We start from the raw sequence: 25,616 nt of genomic DNA on the forward strand, positions 1-25,616 counted from the left end.
TCCGTAGTTAAAATTATATCGGGTTTTAAAGTTATTTAAAATATTAAACCTAGGAAAGCGTTTTTTCTAACATAATATAAATTATTAATATTATTAACTTTTTTTAATCTAGTATAACTCTCTTGGAAGTGATTAATCCGGAAGATGAATGATCATAGGAAAAGTATTTTTTCTAATATAATATTAATTATTAACTATTTTTAAAATCTAGTATAACGCTATTTAAATTGACTAATCCTGAAAATTTTAGATGAAACGTGGGAGTTTGTTCTATCTTTTTTTACTTAGGAATTAAATATAAACTTATATTGATTAATCATGAGAATAATTCTTATAAAAATTATTAATTAACTATTAGAATACCTGTCCTATTTTTTTTATCACGCGCACGATGCCGGGTTATTAACTTTCTTTATATCATGATAGTGAGATGTACTGCTTTATTTGGGCCGAGTCAGGCCCAATATCTAAAGAGCGTTTTGAAGGCCCATATTGGAGTTGTTTATTAATGAAACCGCTAAGTTTCCGTTGTAGGGCATCCGGCTTCCTCTCTTCCGTCCCTTTAGATCGATCCTTCCGAAAGGAGGTAAGTTTCGCGATTCTCTTTCGTCAATCCTTTTGATGCCAGTTAGATCGTTGGATTTTTGTTGTTCCTTGCTACTTCTTAGCATTTGATCTGGAGATTCGCTGCCCTGCTTCACGCTTAGAAGTTTTTTTTGTGGTCAAAATTATGCCATTTTTTCTGTTTAGACTTTAGATTCGTTGAGTTTGTCACGCCTTGGTTGCTATCGAGCCTCGACTGACCAAAGTTTGTCTTTCTCTCTGAAGATTTCACTGATTCGTAATCAAGAGTAGATTTTTCTGACTGTTATGTTTTCACCTTTTTGGTAGCAAAGCGATCATGGATAGGCGGAAAACCCATGACTGGGAGACTCATGGACAGAGCAATGACATCGATGAGAACACACCGGTGGAGAAAGTTAGAGGTCCGAATGTGTTTGAACGAGCCAAAGAAGAGATTGAAGCCATCATAGAGGCTGTTCACACCAAGAAAAGCTCAGATCTTGAGCCTCAAGAACGTAAGCTTGTTATTATAGTTTTTTCAATTCAAAATTACTTCAGAATGGATGTTGGTAATGGAAATGAAATAATGTTGTTTACCTGGAGGTGAGGGTGTAAGAGGGGAATGAAATAATTTAATTGAAAAGAAAAGAAGAAGGAAAGAGTAGATCTTGGAGAGGGAGACTAAAGAAGATTGTTAGCAATGATAACATAAGATAAAATTTATTAAATATAGATGAGAATATAACAGGTTAAAGGTTTGGTGGTTGTTGTTGAATTCAATAGATCTTGAACTTCATTTTCCTCCATTTCCATCTGAGAAATAGAATACCCTCAGTACCAGAATTGAACAGAATTAAATTCATTCCTCTTTGTTTCCTTCCATGCATAAAAGAGAAACTAACAATTTTATTTCTTTTATCTTCTCTTTTGGTTCAGTTTACTCGGGATGAAAGTTCGGTAGGGGATGAAGCTTCAGTACTTGTGTACATTTTTGTGCCACTTTCCCTTCCCTTTTCCCTGCATGTACTATCTTTCCATCCAAGTAAACCGCTTTCCCTTCCCTTTTCCCTGCCTGTCTTATTTTTCCATCCAAGCAAACTCGTCCTTAGTTTCTATAGTAGGTTAACAAACAAATAGTGCACTTTGTAGTTGTTCCCACATCACTGATTAGATTTTTAGCTGTAACTGAGAATGCAAAGACTATCCAATACTCTATTACTTTCCTCAAGAAGATTTCTAGGATCAAAGGAAACAACTGCATAATTCAGATTTCCCAGTCTAGTGTGCTCATATACAATCCAATACTAAATTCTATCTTCCTTTGCATATGATTTTGAGCTGCCTGGTACCAAAAGATTTGATGTGCATCAGATAATTCCTCACTAGGGTAGTGTAGCTATGTTGAAACTCTTGCTGTTGCGAAGTTATTATCCCAGTTCGTGAATGTATGCTTTTTTGATGCGCCTATCATCTAACCCCTTCAATAACATTAGTCTTTAATGTTTGACAACAACAGAACTGAAATCATGTGTTTTTTTTTTGCTTGTGACAGAGGAAGTAGCTGATAATCATAAAACACATCACAAGGAGACTCATGGCACGAGCAATGACATTGATGAGAACACTCCTATCGATGACGTTAAAGGCCCAAACGTGTTTGAACGAGCCAAGGAAGAAATCGAGGCCATTGTCGAAGCTATACATCATAAAAAGGAATCAGGAAAGTAAGCCATGATTATGAAAATGCAACAAATCCCTCCAGTTGAAGCAAAACATTTGTATACGAGTCCTCAGGGAATGCACGTTGTGGCTTTCATGAACAGATTGTTTTGTTTGAAAGCAGTTAATTCTGACGATCACAATTACCAGGTACATAAAGACATTTGTTAAAAATGACTGATGGAGTGTTCAGTTACCTTGGATTTCTATCCCAAATCAGTTATGGACTTTTTTTTTTATCATCAATTAATTTGAATAAGCCTAAAATCACACTCTGAACTCATTTTAGATCACTTAATATAAACAAATAGAAATAATTTCAAGATGGCGAAACACAATGTTTTTAGGGAGGCAGGTTGAAGCACATAAACAAACCAGTGGAATTCTAATATCTTGTGTTCTTAATCATCATCATTAAGCCTTGCTAATACTAATGTGAATCCAAAGAACAATAAAATACAACAGGTAATACATGGGCAGTACAAGAAGCTAGCTGTTTATCCCAACTTGTGCAGATTTCCACAACAAAATGCACACAAATTTCTTGACATGGTTCGGAACCCTTGTCATCTCTTTTATCTATCGGAGGGCATTTCATGAGGCAACTTGATGCCCCTGGAAGAGCAACAGAACAGGCAGCGACTTGAACTAGTTCTTCTCGCTATCCAAATTGAGGCCCTCAATGCCTTTCAGCGTGGTCTCGTAGTTCTTGAGCACAGATGTTCTCCTTCCAGATGAGGTAGAAACAATTGGAGAACCTCTTTGAGCAGTTGAAACCTTGTGGTAGGTCATCGGACTGGAGTCTGCAGCTCGAGTACGAGATGGATCTGCCTCAGTCCCTACCATTTCTCGACTGCCAAAAGCAGGCCGCCTTGAAGAACTGCTTGGCCGTCCCATTAAAGTGGAACCGGAAATCTATGGACACATTCAATTCAGAGCGTACATAAAACATTAGGAATGCATCTCACAAAAGCTATATGATGGTAAAAGCTAGTTTTTCCTTTTTGCAAGCTCAATCATAAAGTTGTCTGCAAATTTCAAGCATTTAACGAGGATTTTACTTGATTTGGAAACATTGAAGGAAAAACCCAAAAAGGGAAGTGCTACTATGTCTGCATTTTCTTCGCCGAGGTGGATGTAGCACAGGTGAGTAGATACAGAGTGGCAACTTATGCACAAATTCTGAATATGGTGGATCGTTGACACTATCATCTTTGAGCTGTTAGTGCCAACTACTAAGAATCTACATGGATCTTATCCCTCTAACACCAGGTAGCTACTTACTTATATATGGAAAACTGTGTATTAAGCTCCAGTTTAATTTGAAGTACTCTGGTTCGAATGAAAACATGCTGGTGTTGTATTGCTGTGACATTTGTTGCCAGTGGAATCGGCTAGGAACGAGGAGGAACTAAGAAGCAGGCAACAACAGTGCCACCTTTGCCACCGGTCATCAAAGCCACACCTAATGTAACCTCACTTCCCAAGTTGTGTACCTTGCATCCCCCTCACCTACTGTTGCGAAGTCAACACACTTGCTACCCATCACAAAAGCCACGGCCTCACCTCGTCAAGTCTTGAGTCTCCACTTCGCATTGCAGAAGCGTTGCTCTTAACTTCCACCGCGGAAGCCTTACCCTTTACCTCTTGTCACAGGAGCCCTGCACTTACATCCCATTGCTGCTCAGGAATGGCTCACCTTGCATCATCAAAGATCATCTCTCCAGTCTCAACCCTATTCAGTAAGCTACTTGACTGGTGTAATGATAAGTTTTGTCCGCACCAACTAGCATGGGCTGATTTTCTAAACCGTAACACATCATATAAAAATTCCAGACAATTTCTTAATAGGAGTTAGCAGAAGCATTCTGCTTTTCTGATCTTTTGTTGTTGAAATCCTATCTTGGCCATTTTAACAATTCCAGTCTGCAGGTATTGATTGTGGCATGGTCAATCTACACTTGGGATAGTGTTGTACTGATAAAACAAATTAAATGATCTAGATGAGATTCCACATTGTTGAACCACAAAACACTTGTTTCCATTTTGGTTGTAGGTGTCACCAACCCGTCTACTTAAACGCAATAAGAAAAAAGCTTCATGTACTATAACAAGATTTCTTAGAATCATGGTTTGAAATGCCGGCCACACAAGCCAAATTGGTGCTGCTGTTACAGCTTAATCAGGGACCAGTAACAACACATGATCTCATTGCTCGGTTTACCTACCATTTTTATTAATCATTAATCACTGAAAACAAGGTGGTCCACGTAAGAAACCTAGAAAGTTGGTACCATGGCAGACTGGTGGATTGTCAACCATTCATAAGATTTTAATGGAATATTCAAGCAACACACAAGAGTCACATTTCCAATTTTACTGCATAATCAACCAAAGGCTGATACCAATAGATATTTAGCAAGAATAACTGATAAAATCAACCAATAAACTTACCATAGCATCTTTGCTGCCAGATAGATCACTCGAGACAGGGGCCTTCTGTTTTGATGAATTGCCAACATTTACAGTTGGAGATGATCGTCCATGACGATAAGGGTCCGCAGCCAGCCAACCACTTGCCCTTCCTTCCTCACCACCTAAATTGTAATCATGCAAGTATTATGACTCCGGATTATGATATGGATTGTCTTCAACATGTTTGTTTGATATATGGATTGTCGTTAAAAAATGAGTATGATTCATGCAACATTATTAGAGATTCCGAAAAACCCACACAAGTCGAAGGTGAGACAATAATAAATTAACAGTTTATCTAAGTTAAAATAAGAAATGAATATTTGATAAAGAAGAGTGAATAGGGAACAATACGAGAAGCTGAATAAAACTTCATTGAAACAGAATCAATAAAACATAATTAGCAAACTATGTGAGACCTCACCTGATTGCCTATCATTTGCCACAACAGGAGCCATGGCCAAGCTAGGCCCTGCACTTGGTCCCTAAAAATAATATTGAGGTTATCCACTTGTTCGAGATTCTAAAAAAACAACTCATTATGAAACATCTGCATTTAGACTAACAATAGCACGTGGAGGGGCACCAGCTATCTGAGATTGCTGATATTTCAAAATGGTCCAATCAAATACATAATCAAATTGAAAACCTGCAGAGAAAACAAATATAAAAGACGATTAACATAAAAAAATAATATACTTGCTTAAGAAAAATTCTGCATCCTCAATTCTTTGTCACCAATCTCAAAATTGACAGATGGGAAAGGAAATACACCTTCACGGATAAAAAGGTCTCGGAATAATCTCTTAAGATATGCATAATCAGGCTTGTCCTCAAATCTTAATGAACGGCAATAATGGAAGTAAGAAGCAAACTCTGAAGGATATCCTCGGCACAAAGTCTACAAAGGCATAATCACATTTCTCATAATAACCATGGAAAAAGAAGCACAATACTTCAGATTAATCAAGATGAGATTTTGCCTCAATTGACGTGGCCACTTTTTTTTCACTAATCTTTTCATACTTCTGCTTCTTGGTTCCTGCTTTCAGACCTTGCCATGGAAGGCTGAGAAAGAAACAATGACAACAAAGGTTAACAATCTACGAGATGGGAAAAATACAAATGTACCAAGTGGGACCAACCTTCCTCTTAAGAAGTACATTAGAACATATCCGAGAGATTCTAAATCATCCCTCCTGCTTTGTTCTTAAATGAAGAAAAAGAAGCCAAAAAAATCATAAGGAAAAACAGTATATACAACTTAGAAATAGTTCATATGCCAAAACTAGGTTACAGGGAAAATTGTAGCTCATACCTATGCCAAGATGTGTATTCACACTTGCATATCTAGCAGTTCCAGTTAAATTTTTGTTCTCTCTGCAATAAAAGCAGAGCATTAACTAAATAAAGCAACCACTTTGAAAGCATCCATGTGATAGAGGAATCAAGTGAGAGATTTTTTCTTCTCTTTTTTGCTTATATGAAACATTCAGTATGAAATCATATAACCATATTAAACTACCTAAATAATAACAAAGAAAGGAGAAAATGTACAAATGTAGAGTTTAGGCATAGTGGTATCAGTCATGATACTTAAAGAGACTAGAGAATGGGCCAACTGAAGTAGATGCAAATTAAAATTCATAGAACCAGTGTCTGCTGTCTACACCTTCAAACTTTTATAACAAGTAGGATGTGGCAAAAATGCAAGATTTAGTTACTTCCATAATTGCTTCTTACTGATGAGCAGTAAAATATCATGGTATATCTGATACCATAAAACTGAAAAGTGGAAATAAACAGACTAAAAGTCTGCATAAAAAACAACAAATTTGACCTTTATCATTATTGGTTATTACATATGAAACACTATAAAACTACAAAGACCTTTACCTTGGAAATGCTAATGATCTTTACAAAATATTCATGGCAATGAGTAATGACAGAAAATTGACAAATCTGACAATTTTACATGATTGCAATATCAACAACAAAGAAAATTGTTCATGGATTAAATTGTCAAACCTGTAAGGAATATGCTGATGAGTTGCAGTGTCCCTATACTTCTTGGCAAGGCCAAAATCAATAATATACACCTATAAAGAAATGCAAAGGCAACATCATTAAGCAAAAAAATAAAACCAAATCAACAGAAAATAAGAGGAAGAAATCACAAACCTGATTAGCTCGTCTACCAAGACCCATAATAAAGTTATCTGGTTTGATATCTCTGTGAAGGAAGGACTTTGAATGTACAAATTCCACTCGATTTATCTGACATGAGACATCTATGCAGGTCATATACTATAACAAGGTCTTTTGAATTTCAGATAAACCTTAATTATCAAAGTAGAGGAGAAATGGTATTAAGGCAAAAAAAAAAAAAGGTTTTGAATTGTAGTAAGGTTATCATAGACAAACTTCCAAGTTCTGATCATTGTTAAATGGTTGACCAAATGAAGGGTATACAACGCAAGGAAGAATATAATAGGCATTCTTGTGAGATAACAAGTTCACAAATATGGATAGAAAGGAAAGTGAAAAGCCAATATCATTGGCAGCAGCATGATAACAAGATATCATGATGGCAGCTGGAAGGATTAATAATGCATGTTCTCATGATTCAAAGCATTGTTGCTATTGTTCAGTGTCAATCAAGAAATACAAGTTGCACAAACAGTATACCATTTGGTCTGCAAGCATCAGAACAGTCTTCAAAGAGAGTTTACGGCAACAGAAGTTGAACAAGTCTTCAAGACTTGGTCCCAGTAAATCCATCACGAGGACATTATAATCACCCTCAACCCCGAACCATCTCACATTAAGGATTCCAGCTGACAAGAAAACAAGTAAAATAAGTGAGAAGTAAGAGAAATGAAAACCCAATCAAAACTTCTTGAAACCGAAAGGTGTGTTGGCTTACTTCCTCCCTGTAGAATCCTATACAGCTTTGATTCATAGAGAAGCTGTGGATGCTTAGTCTTGACGTTCTCCTGTTAGTAGAAATACACAATGATGAGGAAAAAGATATAGACCCCTAAGTAATTGATGCATTCAGATGGTTATAAACAAACTCAAATCAGCAAATTAAAGATAACTAAAGAAACAAACACGTTCAACACTTCTCAAAAGATGGGAAAAGATAGTAGAAGACAATGAGCCTAAGGGGCTTGGTTCATGATTACTTGTTTGCAACAGAAATGACTAATGTTTGGATCGCAAAATGGTCTTATTTTAGTTTCAAGACAATGGTCACTGCTCTCTGCAAGGGTGAGTGACCTAAGTATAGTCATTGACAAAATCAGGAGTATCCAAAAAACTAATAACATCATCTTGCCAAACCTTCCATATTTAGAAAGTATAGCTGATGTCAGAGAGGCCGACAGAAAGTGGTTTTTATTTCAGAACGTTAACATGAGTAAAGTAGATGTAATTTGAAGGATATTACGGATTGCATTGTGAGGTTAAATGAAGAAGATTGATGGAAGTATGTAGTCTTGCATAGGGTAAATTGAGAGAAAAGATCCGTGTAGCAAAGATCCAAATAGTTGGGACTAAGTGGCTTAGTATTGATGAAAAGGTAAGAGAATAGGCCTCCATATCTATCAGGGAAAAAGAGACTCCAGGAATATCAGAAGAACCTTAACAAAAACAACGATATATATAATCAATACCTCAAAACCACAATTTCACAGAACAGACTCATAAACCTAAACAGAGTGAATTGAAAAAAAAAAATCAAACTAGAATTTAACTAAATCGCACCGTAAACAGAATGAATGCATCACGAAATTCAATCTCAAGTTTAAAGTATACAAAAAGTTGAAACAGTAACAAGATCCTTAAAGTGGAAGGGTAAGAGAAGTATGTACATACTAGTTTAATTGCGACTTCCTCGTTTGTTTGGATATTAGTACCTGCAGTAAACAAGGGCAATTAAAAGATACCCTCAAAGAGTTGTAGCAGCAAAAGAACACGAAACAGTTCGTCCAGAAATCGTTCACACATACCTAAATAGATCTCCCCAAACGAGCCGCTCCCGATCTTGCGACCCAAACGAAACTTGTTTCCAACACGAGGCTCCATCCGATTAACCCGCTCGAGCCAAACTTAATCCCGGCTACCAAAATAACCAAGACGAAAGATACAAACAAAGAAAAAAAAATCCTCCTTTTCACCGGAGGCAAAAGGATAACCCAACGGAACGACGTAAAGGGGGATGTGGCCCTTCGATCACGGTGGTATCAAAAGAACTTGGACGAAACCGCACAAAAATTAGGGTTTCGGGAGTGGAGAGTTGGAGGAAGTGGTAGCGATCCTACGATACCTTACTTGCCCACGCGCTGGTCCAATCGAAAGCGCAGCAGCGATAGCGTACGAAGCAAGCAATTACCATCGCTTGCTCGAGAGGTCGGTCGTCGGCAGGCTTCCTTAGGCGTGGTGGTTGGGCAGACGAAGAGGAAAGAGGGAAGGGACCTGCAGGCTGCAGCCGTCGCAGTGGAACTGAAATAGTGTTATTCTGATCCAGCATGGATAACGTGTTTCGCAGCTACTATTTATCGCAGTCGATACGGAATCCATTATCCTGATCCAACATGAGTGAAAAAAAGCAGTTATCGTGTTGGGATTAGGGATGATCATGGATCGGATTGATTCGATTATTAGGGTAAAAAATTATCCGACCTTACTAGATCAGATAATGTAATATCAGGACCTACATCCGGCCCTATATCCAGCGGTTCTTATGTATCAGATATCCGACGGATTATCAGTTATTTGGATATCCGACCCTATATCCAATGAAATATAACGTATAAATATAAGTACAACAAAAAAATAAAATATTTTAAAATGATAATAGACATTACTCATTATACGTTATAACAGCTAATCGGAAATAACTACTATAACATGTAGCAATTTATCGGCAGTAGATGCTACAACGTGTAGCAGCTTATCAACAGTAGTTGCTACAAATAGGATGATCGCGGATCAGGTTGGTTCGGTTATTGGGATAAAAAACTATTCGGCCCTACTAGATCAGATAATGTAATATCAGGATCCTACATCTGATCTATATCCGGCGAATTATTTTTTTTTAGTTCGATTCGGGTCGATATAAGTGGGTTGGTCGGTTTGACGGATTGACTGCTCATCCCTAATTGGGGTCAATTGTTAAATTTTTAGTCCCTAAACTTTCAAAATTTACAGATACAACTCCCATTAGGAATATACTAAATGGCAAAAATCATACGGGCGCCAAAGTGATGCTATGTTAATTTATTATCAAAACAGGCGTCGTCCCATCTCCTATAAAAATGATAACGGTCCTTCATTATAAAATAACAACTTGTTTCTATTCTTATTATTTTTTTTAACCTAAATTGATACATTATAGCAGTTACGATATCATAATTATTACAATTAAGTTATCGTATAATTATAGTAGCTACGATTTCATAGTTGTTATAATATTTAAAAAATATTTAATACTAAATGATCCGGCGGTAAGAATAGGGACCCCCATCCGGGGGAAGTCATCGCCACGTGGAAGTCAAAAGGTCAATTGGCCGATCGGACACGGGTGGACCGACCGACCGACCGGGTTCTAGACGGAAGCAAAGGCACCCGCGAGGAGTCGGTTTGGCGCTCATGTTGAATAGGGTCGTAGGGCCGAGCGGGTGACCCTCTCGGCCGAATGCATAAAGTAGCAATCTGCGAGCAGTCTCCACAGAGCACACTACCGAAAATCTCCTAAAGTGGACCAGCACATATGACCGGTCGGACACTCGGCATGGAGTAAGAAGAGACAAAAGGACAAGGAAACATATTCGACAGCGGGCATGTTCTACGTCCATACCATACTCAAAATCTTACGACGGAAGGATCCGCTGTCCCATCAGAGACGTGCTCAGACTGTAGCAGTATGGTGTCAGGTAAGCTCCTCTGACAAGCCCATACTACGGTATGGGAAAGGACACGTGTACACCTCGGCATGTGTACACTCGCTTCTCTACAGCCCTATATAAAGGCCCTCACCCTTCGCCGGAGGTATGCATTCTACAAGATTCGGAGCCACTTCTTTGTTGTCCACTTACCTGACTTGAGCGTCGGAGGGTCGTCGCCGGGGACCCCTTCCCGGCCCGACTTCTTTGCAGGTTCCCCGGAGCTCCATACGACCGGTCGGAGATCTACGTCAGCAACTTGGAGAACGCCACATGCCCAATATCCGTTGATTCAGCGATTCAGACAGGATCAATTTGGCGCCGTCTGTGGGAACGCTCCTGCATCCGATCGGAAGCAATGGACGTCGAGTCGAGGGAAGCTAAGCTTGAGGCACAAGCCGAGTGGATTGAGCAGCAAGCGACATCAGTATCAGGGGGCCGGGCGGAAGCACCTCAGGGCACGGTTCCATTTCCTCGGGCCCTATTCTGCACGCCCCCGGAAGCCGTAGCAGGTAATCGCGATCGAGGATCCTCATCAGATGAAGTGCCAATACGAGACAAGAGAAAAGGCAAGGCCCCCCGAGCGGACGCTTCTCCCGAGCGGATCAACCGGCAATTCTCGGAGGCCATTCTGCGAGACCCTCTGCCAAAGCACTATGTGCCCCCGACGATCGGTGAATACAATGGAACCACCGACCGGGACGATCATTTGGGTAAGTTCGACAACACGGCTACCTTTCATCAATACACAGATGGAGTGAAGTGTCGAGTTTTTCTAACCACCCTCTCGGGATCGGCTCAACGATGGTTTCGGAGACTGTCGGACGGATCCATCGCAAGTTTCAAAGACTTCCGCACGGCCTTCCTCCACCACTTTGCAAGCAGCCAGCATTATCAGAAGACAAGTGTTAGCTTGTTTGTCATCAAGCAGGAATCCAGAGAGCCGCTCAGAGCTTATATCCAGCGATTCAACCAGGTGGCCATGGACATTCCAACGGCCACCTCAGAAACAATGATGAATGCATTCACGCAAGGCCTCGTGGACGGGGACTTCTTCCGCTCGCTCGTGCGGAAGCCGCCCCGAGACTACGATCATATGCTACAACCAACGAATACATCAATGTGGAGAAGGCGACCAGAAACTCCAACCGGCGGGCTCCGAGAAAGCCACCACCTGTTCATCGCCGGAGGACCGGGCGAAGCAATCGCTCCCCATGCGAGGTCCCATACAGAGGTAGGCGAGCGGCCCAAACAGAAGAAGGTATGGATCCTATGTTCGCTCTTTCCATCGGACCGACACGCACAACACAAGAGATTAACCCTGATCGCCCACCCCGTGCCCCGGGGTGGCCACCGCCGATCGCCATCATCCGACAGCGACATCGTGAAGCCGATCGGATGATATCCGATAGGCAACAAAGACAGACCCAGGCGTCATCATACTTGAGGCATGAAGACAATCCCCGGATGTCTAGGGAGACCTCGGCCGTCGCTCGGGAAGAAAATAGAAGTAACACTTCCAGGCGAAATCAACATTATCGGCCGACCGGAGGCGACTCTAACCGAGCAAGGAAGGCGGCGTCCAGCAACTCTAGATCCATGCGATCATTGCGGCCGAGGCGGGCGGACCAAATCGCCCGGTTTGGAGAGTCGAAGTTCATGACGCGCCTTCTCATCAAAGCGGTAATAGCCAACTATACTAGTCACCGCGTTTTCAATACAGGAAGTTGGTCAATATTATATTCAAAAGGCCTTGACCAACTACAAATTGATCGATCGGTAGTGCCGCTTGGCAACCCCTCTGGGTTTACGGGCATGAAGTTCGGTCGGACGAGTCTCCGGCTATCTTTGTGGAGAAGAGCCGCTCGGAAGGGCGTGGATTGTAAACTTCGTGTGGTCGACTCTCCGCCGAGCGTCAACGCCACGGGCAACCGCTCTCGGTGAATTCGGCGGCGTCTCCACCTTCCACGGAAATCAAGTTCCGGTCGAAGACAAGGTTGAAATGGGAGAAGACCAAGGTGGCTCGGCGATGCTCGTCGAGATGGTCGAGCTGAAGTCGATTACTTTCGGAAGGCGCCCTGATTGAGGTAAACGCCATCATCGAAAACCACCCTCTTTGGTTTATGAAGATAAAGAGGAAGTGCAGATTCACCCAATCCGATCGGAGGCCACCACATTCATTGCGGCTGATCTGGAGGCAAACGAGAAGAGGAAGTGATCAAATGCCTCCGAAGCCTGTGATGTCTTCGTGTGGTCGACTCATGGTGCAGGATTTCAGAGTATAGCGCACGAGGCTCCACATCCGACCTCGGCGCGGTGAAGCAAGGAAGAGGACTTTAGCGTCGAACAAAATGCCATCATCGGCGGATGTCGAGAGCCGCCGCCACACGCCTGTAGGTCAGTTCAGTGGTGGCGAGCGTTGTACTTGTCTCTGGGCAACAAGTGAGAGTATTCGATTTTAGGGATCTCAACAAAGCGCGTGCAGAAGGATTTTATCCTCCGCCGATCGATCAAGCGGTGGATTCCATGAGGTACGCAAGTTGATATGCATGCTCGGCGCTTATCGGGGCTATACCATCAGTCTGTCATGAGAAGATCAAGAGAAGGTTAACTTACATACCGACGGCACATCTTGCTGATGTGATGCCGTTGATGAAGAACGCAGGAGCAACCTACCAACGCTTGATGAACAAAGTGTTCAAGGAGCAGATCGGACGAAATTTGGAAGTGTCGTGGACGATATTCTCATCAAGTCGTCCGATCGGCGGATCTCTTTAAAGACATGGAGGAGACTTTCCGAGCGCCGAGGAGGTATGGAGTTAAGCTAAAAAAGCGGTGTTTCTTGGGCTACATAGTGACCGGCGGGGCATCGAGGCAAATCCCAGCAAGGTGAAAGCATTACAAGATATGCCGCCTCAGAAATCTGAGGGAAGTACATCGCTTGACCGGTCGGATAACAGCATTGTCTAGATTCATCTCGACGACGACCGATCGAGTCTCCCATTTTTCAAAATCTTACGCAAGGCTATCAAGTTCCATTGGGATGAAGAATGCGATCGGGCGTTTGAAGAACTGAAGGCATATTTTAATTCTCTGCCTGTGCTAGCCAAGCCAACTGTGGGTGAACCGCTCTGTATTTACTTATCTTCGACCGAGCAAGCAGTGGGCTTGGCATTAGTGAGGGCGAGCGGAGAAGAACCCGTGTATTTCTTAAGTCATATTTTAAAGGACGTGAATCTCGCTACACCGAGCTCGAGAAGCGGCTTTGCTTTGGTCCTAGCCGCTCGGCGCCTCAGTCCCTACTTCTTGGCTCATACTATCATCGTTCGGATGAATAGCCCATTGGGAAGAGTGCTGTGAAATCCAGAAGCGTCTTGACGGGTCATCAAATGGACCACGGAGTTGAGCGAATTCGACATTCAATATCAACCCCATTCGGCGATAAAAGCGCAGTCCTTGGTAGATTTTGTCACAGAAGTGCAAAAGCTAGAGCCCGAAGTTGTGGAAAATATTTGTGGATGGATCATCCACTCGGCTCGGGAGCGGAATTGGCGTATTATTATTATCTCCACAAGGAGAACGGATGCATCTTTCCGTTCGACTGGACTACCGAGCCACAAATAACGAAGCGGAGTATGAAGCCCTCATAGCCGGCTGCAGGCAGCCCGGCATGTAGGAGCCGGTCGGGTGACAATTCATTCAGACTCCGAGTTGGCCGCTCAGCAACTCTCGGGCACTTTTGAGATTAACAACGCTCGGCTCAAGCTCTCTGTTGAAGCCTTTGAAAGCTCGTCTACCAAGACCCATAATAAAGTTATCTGGTTTGATATCTCTGTGAAGGAAGGACTTTGAATGTACAAATTCCACTCGATTTATCTGACATGAGACATCTATGCAGGTCATATACTATAACAAGGTCTTTTGAATTTCAGATAAACCTTAATTATCAAAGTAGAGGAGAAATGGTATTAAGGCAAAAAAAAAAAAAGGTTTTGAATTGTAGTAAGGTTATCATAGACAAACTTCCAAGTTCTGATCATTGTTAAATGGTTGACCAAATGAAGGGTATACAACGCAAGGAAGAATATAATAGGCATTCTTGTGAGATAACAAGTTCACAAATATGGATAGAAAGGAAAGTGAAAAGCCAATATCATTGGCAGCAGCATGATAACAAGATATCATGATGGCAGCTGGAAGGATTAATAATGCATGTTCTCATGATTCAAAGCATTGTTGCTATTGTTCAGTGTCAATCAAGAAATACAAGTTGCACAAACAGTATACCATTTGGTCTGCAAGCATCAGAACAGTCTTCAAAGAGAGTTTACGGCAACAGAAGTTGAACAAGTCTTCAAGACTTGGTCCCAGTAAATCCATCACGAGGACATTATAATCACCCTCAACCCCGAACCATCTCACATTAAGGATTCCAGCTGACAAGAAAACAAGTAAAATAAGTGAGAAGTAAGAGAAATGAAAACCCAATCAAAACTTCTTGAAACCGAAAGGTGTGTTGGCTTACTTCCTCCCTGTAGAATCCTATACAGCTTTGATTCATAGAGAAGCTGTGGATGCTTAGTCTTGACGTTCTCCTGTTAGTAGAAATACACAATGAGGAAAAAGATATAGACCCCTAAGTAATTGATGCATTCAGATGGTTATAAACAAACTCAAATCAGCAAATTAAAGATAACTAAAGAAACAAACACGTTCAACACTTCTCAAAAGATGGGAAAAGATAGTAGAAGACAATGAGCCTAAGGGGCTTGGTTCATGATTACTTGTTTGCAACAGAAATGACTAATGTTTGGATCGCAAAATGGTCTTATTTTAGTTTCAAGACAATGGTCACTGCTCTCTGCAAGGGTGAGTGACCTAAGTATAGTCATTGACAAAATCAGGAGTATCCAAAAAACTAATAACATCATCTTGCCAAACCTTCCATATTTAGAAAGTATAGCTGATGTCAGAGAGGCCGACAGAAAGTGGTTTTTATTTCAGAACGTTAACATGAGTAAAGTAGATGTAATTTGAAGGATATTACGGATTGCATTGTGAGGTTAAATGAAGAAGATTGATGGAAGTATGTAGTCTTGCATAGGGTAAATTGAGAGAAAAGATCCGTGTAGCAAAGATCCAAATAGTTGGGACTAAGTGGCTTAGTATTGATGAAAAGGTAAGAGAATAGGCCTCCATATCTATCAGGGAAAAAGAGACTCCAGGAATATCAGAAGAACCTTAACAAAAACAACGATATATATAATCAATACCTCAAAACCACAATTTCACAGAACAGACTCATAAACCTAAACAGAGTGAATTAAAAAAAAATCAAACTAGAATTTAACTAAATCGCACCGTAAACAGAATGAATGCATCACGAAATTCAATCTCAAGTTTAAAGTATACAAAAAGTTGAAACAGTAACAAGATCCTTAAAGTGGAAGGGTAAGAGAAGTATGTACATACTAGTTTAATTGCGACTTCCTCGTTTGTTTGGATATTAGTACCTGCAGTAAACAAGGGCAATTAAAAGATACCCTCAAAGAGTTGTAGCAGCAAAAGAACACGAAACAGTTCGTCCAGAAATCGTTCACACATACCTAAATAGATCTCCCCAAACGAGCCGCTCCCGATCTTGCGACCCAAACGAAACTTGTTTCCAACACGAGGCTCCATCCGATTAACCCGCTCGAGCCAAACTTAATCCCGGCTACCAAAATAACCAAGACGAAAGATACAAACAAAGAAAAAAAAATCCTCCTTTTCACCGGAGGCAAAAGGATAACCCAACGGAACGACGTAAAGGGGGATGTGGCCCTTCGATCACGGTGGTATCAAAAGAACTTGGACGAAACCGCACAAAAATTAGGGTTTCGGGAGTGGAGAGTTGGAGGAAGTGGTAGCGATCCTACGATACCTTACTTGCCCACGCGCTGGTCCAATCGAAAGCGCAGCAGCGATAGCGTACGAAGCAAGCAATTACCATCGCTTGCTCGAGAGGTCGGTCGTCGGCAGGCTTCCTTAGGCGTGGTGGTTGGGCAGACGAAGAGGAAAGAGGGAAGGGACCTGCAGGCTGCAGCCGTCGCAGTGGAACTGAAATAGTGTTATTCTGATCCAGCATGGATAACGTGTTTCGCAGCTACTATTTATCGCAGTCGATACGGAATCCATTATCCTGATCCAACATGAGTGAAAAAAAGCAGTTATCGTGTTGGGATTAGGGATGATCATGGATCGGATTGATTCGATTATTAGGGTAAAAAATTATCCGACCTTACTAGATCAGATAATGTAATATCAGGACCTACATCCGGCCCTATATCCAGCGGTTCTTATGTATCAGATATCCGACGGATTATCAGTTATTTGGATATCCGACCCTATATCCAATGAAATATAACGTATAAATATAAGTACAACAAAAAAATAAAATATTTTAAAATGATAATAGACATTACTCATTATACGTTATAACAGCTAATCGGAAATAACTACTATAACATGTAGCAATTTATCGGCAGTAGATGCTACAACGTGTAGCAGCTTATCAACAGTAGTTGCTACAAATAGGATGATCGCGGATCAGGTTGGTTCGGTTATTGGGATAAAAAACTATTCGGCCCTACTAGATCAGATAATGTAATATCAGGATCCTACATCTGATCTATATCCGGCGAATTATTTTTTTTTAGTTCGATTCGGGTCGATATAAGTGGGTTGGTCGGTTTGACGGATTGACTGCTCATCCCTAATTGGGGTCAATTGTTAAATTTTTAGTCCCTAAACTTTCAAAATTTACAGATACAACTCCCATTAGGAATATACTAAATGGCAAAAATCATACGGGCGCCAAAGTGATGCTATGTTAATTTATTATCAAAACAGGCGTCGTCCCATCTCCTATAAAAATGATAACGGTCCTTCATTATAAAATAACAACTTGTTTCTATTCTTATTATTTTTTTTAACCTAAATTGATACATTATAGCAGTTACGATATCATAATTATTACAATTAAGTTATCGTATAATTATAGTAGCTACGATTTCATAGTTGTTATAATATTTAAAAAATATTTAATACTAAATGATCCGGCGGTAAGAATAGGGACCCCCATCCGGGGGAAGTCATCGCCACGTGGAAGTCAAAAGGTCAATTGGCCGATCGGACACGGGTGGACCGACCGACCGACCGGGTTCTAGACGGAAGCAAAGGCACCCCGCGAGGAGTCAGGGTTTCGACGCTCATGTTGAATAGGGTCGTAGGGCCGAGCGGGTGACCCTCTCGGCCGAATGCATAAAGTAGCAATACTGCGAACAGTCTCCACAGAGCACACTACCGAAAATCTCCTAAAGTGGACCAGCACATATGACCGGCCGGACGCTGCCCATGACTGCCGACCGGCCAGACACTCGGCATGGAGTAAGAAGAGACAAAAGGACAAGGAAACATATTCTGACAGCGGGCATGTTCTACGTCCATACCATACTCAAAATCTTACGACAGAAGGATCCGCTGTCCCATCAGAGACGTGCTCAGACTGTAGCAGTATGGTGTCAGGTAAGCTCCTCTGACAAGCCCATACTACGGTATGGGAAAGGACACGTGTACACCTCGGCATGTGTACACTCGCTTCTCTACAGCCCTATATAAAGGCCCTCACCCTTCGCCGGAGGTATGCATTCTACAAGATTCGGAGCCACTTCTTTGTTGTCCACTTACCTGACTTGAGCGTCGGAGGGTCGTCGCCGGGGACCCCTTCCCGGCCCGACTTCTTTGCAGGTTCCCCGGAGCTCCATACGACCGGTCGGAGATCTACGTCAGCAACTTGGAGAACGCCACATGCCCAATATCCGTTGATTCAGCGATTCAGACAGGATCAATTTGGCGCCGTCTGTGGGAACGCTCCTGCATCCGATCGGAAGCAATGGACGAAGCTAGACGACCGCATACAGTGACGCTCTCCACGGAGGAGCTCGACGCTTTGATCGAGTCAAGGGCAGCTAAGCTTGTGGAACAAAAACAGAAGGCACAAGCCGAGTGGATTGAGCAGCAAGCGACATCAGTATCAGGGGGCCGGGCGGAAGCACCTCAGGGCACGGTTCCATTTCCTCGGGCCCTATTCTGCACGCCCCCGGAAGCCGTAGCAGGTAATCGCGATCGAGGATCCTCATCAGATGAAGTGCCAATACGAGACAAGAGAAAAGGCAAGGCCCCCCGAGCGGACGCTTCTCCCGAGCGGATCAACCGGCAATTCTCGGAGGCCATTCTGCGAGACCCTCTGCCAAAGCACTATGTGCCCCCGACGATCGGTGAATACAATGGAACCACCGACCGGGACGATCATTTGGGTAAGTTCGACAACACGGCTACCTTTCATCAATACACAGATGGAGTGAAGTGTCGAGTTTTTCTAACCACCCTCTCGGGATCGGCTCAACGATGGTTTCGGAGACTGTCGGACGGATCCATCGCAAGTTTCAAAGACTTCCGCACGGCCTTCCTCCACCACTTTGCAAGCAGCCAGCATTATCAGAAGACAAGTGTTAGCTTGTTTGTCATCAAGCAGGAATCCAGAGAGCCGCTCAGAGCTTATATCCAGCGATTCAACCAGGTGGCCATGGACATTCCAACGGCCACCTCAGAAACAATGATGAATGCATTCACGCAAGGCCTCGTGGACGGGGACTTCTTCCGCTCGCTCGTGCGGAAGCCGCCCCGAGACTACGATCATATGCTACACCGGGCCAACGAATACATCAATGTGGAGGAAGCCCAAGCGACCCGAAGAAAGGAAACTCCAACCGAGCGGGCTCCCCCTGCCGAGCGAAAGCCACACACTGTTCATCAGCCGCCCAGAGGACCAAGGGCCGAAGCAATCCGCTCCCCCCATGCGAGGTCCCATGTACAAGAGGTAGCTGCCGAGCGGCCCAAACCAAAGAAGAAGGTATGGATCCCTATGTTCTGCTCTTTCCATCGGACCGACACGCACAACACAAGAGATTGCTGAAACCTTCCTCTGATCGCCCACCCCGTGCCCCGGGGTGGCCACCGCCGATCGCCATCATCCGACAGGCGACAGCGACCTCGTGAAGCCGATCGGATGATATCCGATAGGCAACAAAGACAGACCCCAGAGCGTCATCATACTTCGAGGCATGAAGACAATCCCCGGATGTCTAGGGAGCGACCTCGACCGTCCGCTCGGGAAGAAGAAAATAGAAGTAACACTTCCCGAGGCGAAATCAACATTATAGCTGGCGGGCCGACCGGAGGCGACTCTAACCGAGCAAGGAAGGCGAGCGTCAGGCAACTCTAGATCCATGCGATCGACTGCAGCCAGGAACGGGCGAGCGGACCCGAAATCAGCTTCGGGCCCAGGGATTTGGAGGGAGTCGAAGTGCCTCATGACGACGCCCTTCTCATCAAAGCGGTAATAGCCAACTATACTAGTCACCGCGTTTTCATTGATACAGGAAGTTCGGTCAATATTATATTCAAAAAGGCCTTCGACCAACTACAAATTGATCGAGCCGAGCTGCTTCCCATGGCAACCCCCCTCTACGGGTTTACGGGCAATGAAGTTCTGCCGGTCGGACAGGTCCGACTGGCTATCTTGTTGGGAGAAGAGCCGCTCAGAAGGACGTGGATTGTAAACTTCGTCGTGGTCGACTCTCCGTCAGCATACAACGTCATTCTGGGGCAACCGGCTCTCAGTGAATTCCGAGCGACCGTCTCCACCTTCCACCAGAAAATCAAGTTCCCGGTCGAAGACAAGGTTGGGGAAGTACGGGGAGACCAACTGGTGGCTCGGCGATGCTACGTCGAGATGGTCCGAGCTGAAGTCAGTTCTGCTCGGAAGGCGCCCCGGATTGAGGTAAACGCCATCACTGAAAAACCACCCTCTTTGGTTTATGAAGATAAAGAGGAAGTGCAGATTCACCCAATCCGATCGGAGGCCACCACATTCATTGCGGCTGATCTGGAGGCAAGTCAGAAAGAGGAAGTGATCAAATGCCTCCAGAGAAACTGTGATGTCTTCGTGTGGTCGACTCATGAGCTGCCCGGGATTTCACCGAGTATAGCGCAGCACGAGCTCCACATCCGACCGGACGCTCGGCCGGTGAAGCAAAGGAAGAGGGACTTTAGCGCCGAACAAAATGCCATCATCTGAGCGGATGTCGAGAGGCTTCTGGAGGCCGGCCACATACGCGAGGTCCAGTTCCCGAGCTGGCTGGCGAACGTTGTACTTGTCTCCAAGCCGGGCAACAAGTGAAGAGTATGCATCGATTTCCGGGATCTCAACAAAGCGTGCCCGAAGGATTTTTATCCTCTGCCCCGGATCGATCAACTGGTGGATTCCACAGCCGGCTGCAAGTTGATATGCATGCTCGACGCTTATCAGGGCTACCATCAAGTGCCGCTCGCCCGAGAAGATCAAGAGAAGGTTAGCTTCGTTACAGCCGACGGCACATACTGCTACAATGTGATGCCGTTCGGACTGAAGAACGCAGGAGCAACCTACCAGCGCTTGATGAACAAAGTGTTCAAGGAGCAGATCGGACGAAATTTGGAAGTGTACGTGGACGATATTCTCATCAAATCTGTCCGATCGGCAGATCTCTTTAAAGACATGGAGGAGACTTTCCGAACGCTGAGGAGGTATGGAGTTAAGCTGAACCCTCAGAAGTGTCTGTTCGGAGCAAAAAGCGGGTGTTTCTTGGGCTACATAGTGACCGAGCGGGGCATCGAGGCAAATCCCAGCAAGGTGAAAGCATTACAAGATATGCCGCCTCCAAGAAATCTGAGGGAAGTACATCGCTTGACCGGTCGGATAACAGCATTGTCTAGATTCATCTCGACGACGACCGATCGGAGTCTCCCATTTTTCAAAATCTTACGCAAGGCTATCAAGTTCCATTGGGATGAAGAATGCGATCGGGCGTTTGAAGAACTGAAGGCATATTTTAATTCTCTGCCTGTGCTAGCCAAGCCAACTGTGGGTGAACCGCTCTGTATTTACTTATCTTCGACCGAGCAAGCAGTGGGCTTGGCATTAGTGAGGGCGAGCGGAGAAGAACCCGTGTATTTCTTAAGTCATATTTTAAAGGACGCAGAATCTCGCTACACCGAGCTCGAGAAGCTGGCTTTTGCTTTGGTCCTAACCGCTCGGCGCCTCCGTCCCTACTTCTTGGCTCATACTATCATCGTTCGGATGAATAGCCCATTGGGAAGAGTGCTGTGAAATCCAGAAGCGTCTTGACGGGTCATCAAATGGACCACGGAGTTGAGCGAATTCGACATTCAATATCAACCCCATTCGGCGATAAAAGCGCAGTCCTTGGTAGATTTTGTCACAGAAGTGCAAAAGCTAGAGCCCGAAGTTGTGGAAAATATTTGTGGATGGATCATCCACTCGGCTCGGGAGCGGAATTGGCGTATTATTATTATCTCCACAAGGAGAACGGATGCATCTTTCCGTTCGACTGGACTACCGAGCCACAAATAACGAAGCGGAGTATGAAGCCCTCATAGCCGGCTGCAGGCAGCCCGGCATGTAGGAGCCGGTCGGGTGACAATTCATTCAGACTCCCAGTTGGCCGCTCAGCAACTCTCGGGCACTTTTGAGATTAACAACGCTCGGCTCAAGCTCTACGCTGAAGCCTTTGAAAAGCTCAAGGCCAACTTTAGAGAAGTCATTATTCAGAAGATACCCCGAGCGGAGAACCAGGCAGCAGATGAGTTAGCCAAACTCGCAAGTTCAATATCACCGGTCGTCATACAGCGGCCAATTGAACAAGTATCTTTGGTGGCGCACGTCGACCCCATGGAAGGCCTCGCGTTTCCGAGCGATTGGAGGACACCCATCATGGAGTTTCTCCGCTCGGGTGCTACATCGTCCGATTGGGATGAAGCCCAGCTATTAAGAAGGAGAGCCGGTCGGTTTACACTTATTGGAGACCAACTCTACAAGAAGGCTTTCTCCCGCCCGCTTTTGAAGTGCGTGAGCTCGGAAGACGCGGCGTACATCCTTCAAGAAGTACATCAAGGATCGTGCGGAGGTTATCCGAGTGGACGATCGCTGGCTAAGAAGATCCTGCTGGCCGGATACTTTTGGCCCACCCTGCAAGCAGACGTCGCTCGGACCGTCGCGACATGCCTTTCCTGCCAGAAGTATCACAACTTCTCTCACCGACCGGCGGAGGAAATGAAAGCAGCTACCGTGTCTTGTCCGTTCGACCAATGGGGAATGGATATTGTGGGTCTGTTTCGTATGACGACCGGACAGCGGAAGTTTCTACTAGTGGGGGTCAACTATTTTTCCAAATGGGTGGAGGCCGAGCCGCTGGCGAAGATCACTGAGCAAATGGTCAAAAAATTTATTTGGCAGAATATAATCTGTTGGTTCGGCATTCTTCGCCGGCTTATATCTGACAACGGAAGGCAGTTCACCGGGAAGCAGCTCGAATAATGGTGTGAAAGCTATGACATTGAACAACACTTTACTTCCGTGGCGTACCCCCAAAGCAACGGCCAAGCGGAAGTAACCAATCGGGAGATTCTTCGCATTCTTCGGGCTCGGCTCGATCACATTGGAGGAAGCTGGGTGGACGAGCTGTCAGGCGTTTTATGGGCTATCCGCACGACCCCAAAGGAAGGAACGGGCGTCACGCCATTCCATTTGGTGTATGGCGGCGAAGCGGTGATCCCAATTGAAGTTGGTGTCGAGTCCGTTCGGATCCAGAATTATGATGATGATAACGCCGAGCGGAGGAACATGGAGCTGGATTTGGTCGATGAGGAGCGAGCCAAGGCGTCCGTCCGGCTGATGGCGTACCGGTAAAGAATGAAGCAGAACTATAACCGGCGCGTGATCCCTAGAGCATTCCAAGTTGGCGACCTTGTCTGGAAAAAAGTAAAGCCGGTCGGCGACGTCAGCAAACTGGAGGCTCCTTGGGCGGGCCCCTTCAAAGTCATCGAAAAGCTCCGCTCTGGTGCTTATTATCTGGAGGATGAAGATGGATGGCGGCTGGACCGACCGTGGAGCGCGAATCATCTCCAGCTGTACCGAGCTGGGTGAGAGGTGCGCTGATGTAATTTTACATATGTTTTGGTCGCCTATGTCCTTGTAATGCAGGAAGCAAATATGATAAAAGGAGGGCAAATAGTTTCGCCGAACGGCAGTGTCAAAATTAGCCTTGAAGGCCGTCGAGCTCCGATGTTAAAAATCGAGAGACGAACTGGCGTCTATAAACCCTCCGGCCGGAAGACCGTCGAGCTCCGACGTTAAAAATCGAGAGACGAGCCGACGTCTATAAATCATCCGAGCGGAAGACCGTCGAGCTCCGACGTTAAAAATCGAGAGATGAACCGGCGTCTATAAACCCTCCGGCCGGAAGACCGTCGAGCTCCGACGTTAAAAATCGAGAGACGAGCCGGCGTCTATAAATCATCCGAGAGGAAGACCGTCGAGCTTCGACGTTAAAAATTGAGAGACGAACCGGCGTTTATAAACCCTCCGGCCGGAAGACTGTCGAGCTCCGACGTTAAAAATCGAGAGACGAGTCGGCGTCTATAAACCCTCCGGCCGGAAGACCGTCGAGTTCCGACGTTAAAAATCGAGAGACGAGCCGACGTCTATAAATCATCCGAGCGGAAGACCGTCGAGCTCCGACGTTAAAAATCGAGAGACGAACCGACGTCTATAAACCCTCCGGCCGGAAGACCGTCGAGCTCCGACGTTAAAAATCTAGAGACGAGTCGGCGTCTATAAATCATCCGAGTGGAAGACCGTCGAGCTCCGACGTTAAAAATCGAGAGACGAACCGGCGTCTATAAACCCTCCGGCCGGAAGACCGTCGAGCTCCGACGTTAAATATCGAGAGTCGAGTCGGCGACTATAAACCCGCCAAGCAGAAGACCGTCGAGCTCCGACGTTAAAAATCGAGTTGCGTTGTCTAAGACCATAAAGTTGACTGATGAGTCGTGTAGCCGATTGGCCAGGTAACCAAAGGTACTTGGTGAACAGCTAGCGTAAATTTCAGTTGCGAAAAAATATACATTCATCCGAGCAGACTATCCACGCGAAATACTTCGTAAAAACCCCTTTCGAACACAAGAAAGGTGGGATGAGGGGAGAATTACGAGGAGAAGCAGGCGAATATAAACGGTAGTTAGCGAGCCGAGCGGACAACACGCATATGGATTAGCAAAGGAAAAGGCATACCATTATAGAAAATAAGGCCGAACGGCCTAGTTACAAAAAGTGATAAGTTTTTTAGCCGAGCGGCAGAATTACATATAGACTCCTATTCTAAATAATCATAAAGCGTCGTCGAGATGTCGTTGAGAAGTGTCGCCTGGTCCTTAGCCGGGATGACGGCGGACTCGGGAAGTTGCCCCTTGGACTTCAAGTATTCCGTCGTGGCATTCATGGCAAGCTCGAAGGCCATGTACATCCGCTCGCAGACCTTCTCCAAAAATTCGGCCGAACGGACGTATTTCTGTCGCAGGGCAGCGACCCGGCTTGGTTCGGCCTCCTGGTATTCTTTAAAGGCCGCTCGGGAAGCATCGGCGGTTGCCTTGTGTTCTTGTAAAGCAGCCTCGAGCTTTGCCACCTCGTCCATTCGGGCAACCTTCTCGTTGGCCAGTTGGTCCATCAGCTCTTTAACCTTCTCCTCCAAGCCCCGAGCCTCAACATTCTTCTTCTCCAGGTCGGAGATAGCTGTGTTCTTCCGCTCGGTCGCCAGGCTTATCTTGCGATCTAGAGATTTATTCACGCGCTCGAGCTCGGCCAAAGCGTGGGCCTGATCGGTCGTCTTCTTCTGCTCGGCCGCCAACAAATCTTGAGCCTTTTTGAGCTCTTTTTGCAGCTCGGTGTATGAGGGACCTTGTGAGCCGGAA

At 44.6% G+C, this 25,616-nt stretch overlaps 3 protein-coding genes across 4 annotated transcripts; 1 reads left to right on the forward strand and 2 right to left on the reverse strand.

Annotated features, from left to right (window-relative positions):
• Window positions 1-524: 524 nt before the first annotated feature.
• LOC122008831 lies at window positions 525-2,479 on the forward strand. Of its 2 annotated transcripts, XM_042564695.1 has the most exons (4): window positions 531-586; window positions 751-808; window positions 892-1,079; window positions 2,117-2,479. In XM_042564695.1, exons 3-4 carry the CDS (start codon window positions 902-904, stop codon window positions 2,290-2,292), a joined length of 354 nt encoding a protein of 117 aa, XP_042420629.1. In that variant the 5' UTR covers window positions 531-586; window positions 751-808; window positions 892-901; the 3' UTR covers window positions 2,293-2,479. The 2 variants fall into 2 exon arrangements, with proteins under 2 accessions (XP_042420627.1, XP_042420629.1); XM_042564693.1 differs by lacking the exon at window positions 751-808 and having other exon boundaries at window positions 525-586.
• A 160-nt stretch (window positions 2,480-2,639) lies between these two features.
• On the reverse strand, window positions 2,640-9,306 carry LOC122008830 (casein kinase 1-like protein 2). The gene is made up of 15 exons (XM_042564692.1): window positions 9,089-9,306; window positions 8,772-8,881; window positions 8,638-8,678; window positions 7,685-7,754; window positions 7,447-7,595; window positions 6,940-7,035; window positions 6,787-6,857; window positions 6,077-6,138; window positions 5,904-5,967; window positions 5,742-5,826; window positions 5,533-5,659; window positions 5,325-5,407; window positions 5,183-5,243; window positions 4,738-4,880; window positions 2,640-3,198 (listed from the first exon to the last, which is right to left on the reverse strand). The coding sequence occupies exons 2-15, from the start codon at window positions 8,845-8,847 to the stop codon at window positions 2,932-2,934; spliced, it is 1,395 nt and encodes a 464-aa protein (XP_042420626.1). The 5' UTR covers window positions 8,848-8,881; window positions 9,089-9,306; the 3' UTR covers window positions 2,640-2,931.
• Window positions 9,307-13,063: 3,757 nt separating this feature from the next.
• Window positions 13,064-16,851, reverse strand: LOC122010761 (casein kinase 1-like protein 1). Its single transcript, XM_042567244.1, has 8 exons — window positions 16,630-16,851; window positions 16,313-16,422; window positions 16,179-16,219; window positions 15,232-15,301; window positions 14,994-15,142; window positions 14,460-14,582; window positions 13,327-13,378; window positions 13,064-13,137 (listed from the first exon to the last, which is right to left on the reverse strand). The coding sequence occupies exons 2-8, from the start codon at window positions 16,386-16,388 to the stop codon at window positions 13,064-13,066; spliced, it is 585 nt and encodes a 194-aa protein (XP_042423178.1). The 5' UTR covers window positions 16,389-16,422; window positions 16,630-16,851.
• Window positions 16,852-25,616: the final 8,765 nt, after the last annotated feature.

This window comes from Zingiber officinale, chromosome 8A, assembly GCF_018446385.1.
Source record: "Zingiber officinale cultivar Zhangliang chromosome 8A, Zo_v1.1, whole genome shotgun sequence".
NCBI classification, from domain to species: domain Eukaryota; kingdom Viridiplantae; phylum Streptophyta; class Magnoliopsida; order Zingiberales; family Zingiberaceae; genus Zingiber; species Zingiber officinale.

Excerpts from the sequence above, each read along its gene's own strand:
- LOC122010761 (XM_042567244.1), bottom strand. The coding sequence starts at position 16,388 with ATGGAGCCTCGTGTTGGAAACAAGTTTCGTTTGGGTCGCAAGATCGGG. Across the intron at positions 15,302-16,178 it reads AGGAAGTCGCAATTAAACTA|GAGAACGTCAAGACTAAGCA; the intron begins GTATGTACATAC and ends TTCTACTAACAG. Across the intron at positions 15,143-15,231 it reads TAGGATTCTACAGGGAGGAA|CTGGAATCCTTAATGTGAGA; the intron begins GTAAGCCAACAC and ends TTTTCTTGTCAG.
- LOC122008830 (XM_042564692.1), bottom strand. The coding sequence starts at position 8,847 with ATGGAGCCTCGTGTTGGAAACAAGTTTCGTTTGGGTCGCAAGATCGGG. Across the intron at positions 7,755-8,637 it reads AGGAAGTCGCAATTAAACTA|GAGAACGTCAAGACTAAGCA; the intron begins GTATGTACATAC and ends TTCTACTAACAG. Across the intron at positions 6,858-6,939 it reads TTGGTAGACGAGCTAATCAG|GTGTATATTATTGATTTTGG; the intron begins GTTTGTGATTTC and ends ATTTCTTTATAG.
- LOC122008831 (XM_042564693.1), top strand. The coding sequence starts at position 902 with ATGGATAGGCGGAAAACCCATGACTGGGAGACTCATGGACAGAGCAAT. Across the intron at positions 1,080-2,116 it reads AGATCTTGAGCCTCAAGAAC|AGGAAGTAGCTGATAATCAT; the intron begins GTAAGCTTGTTA and ends TGCTTGTGACAG.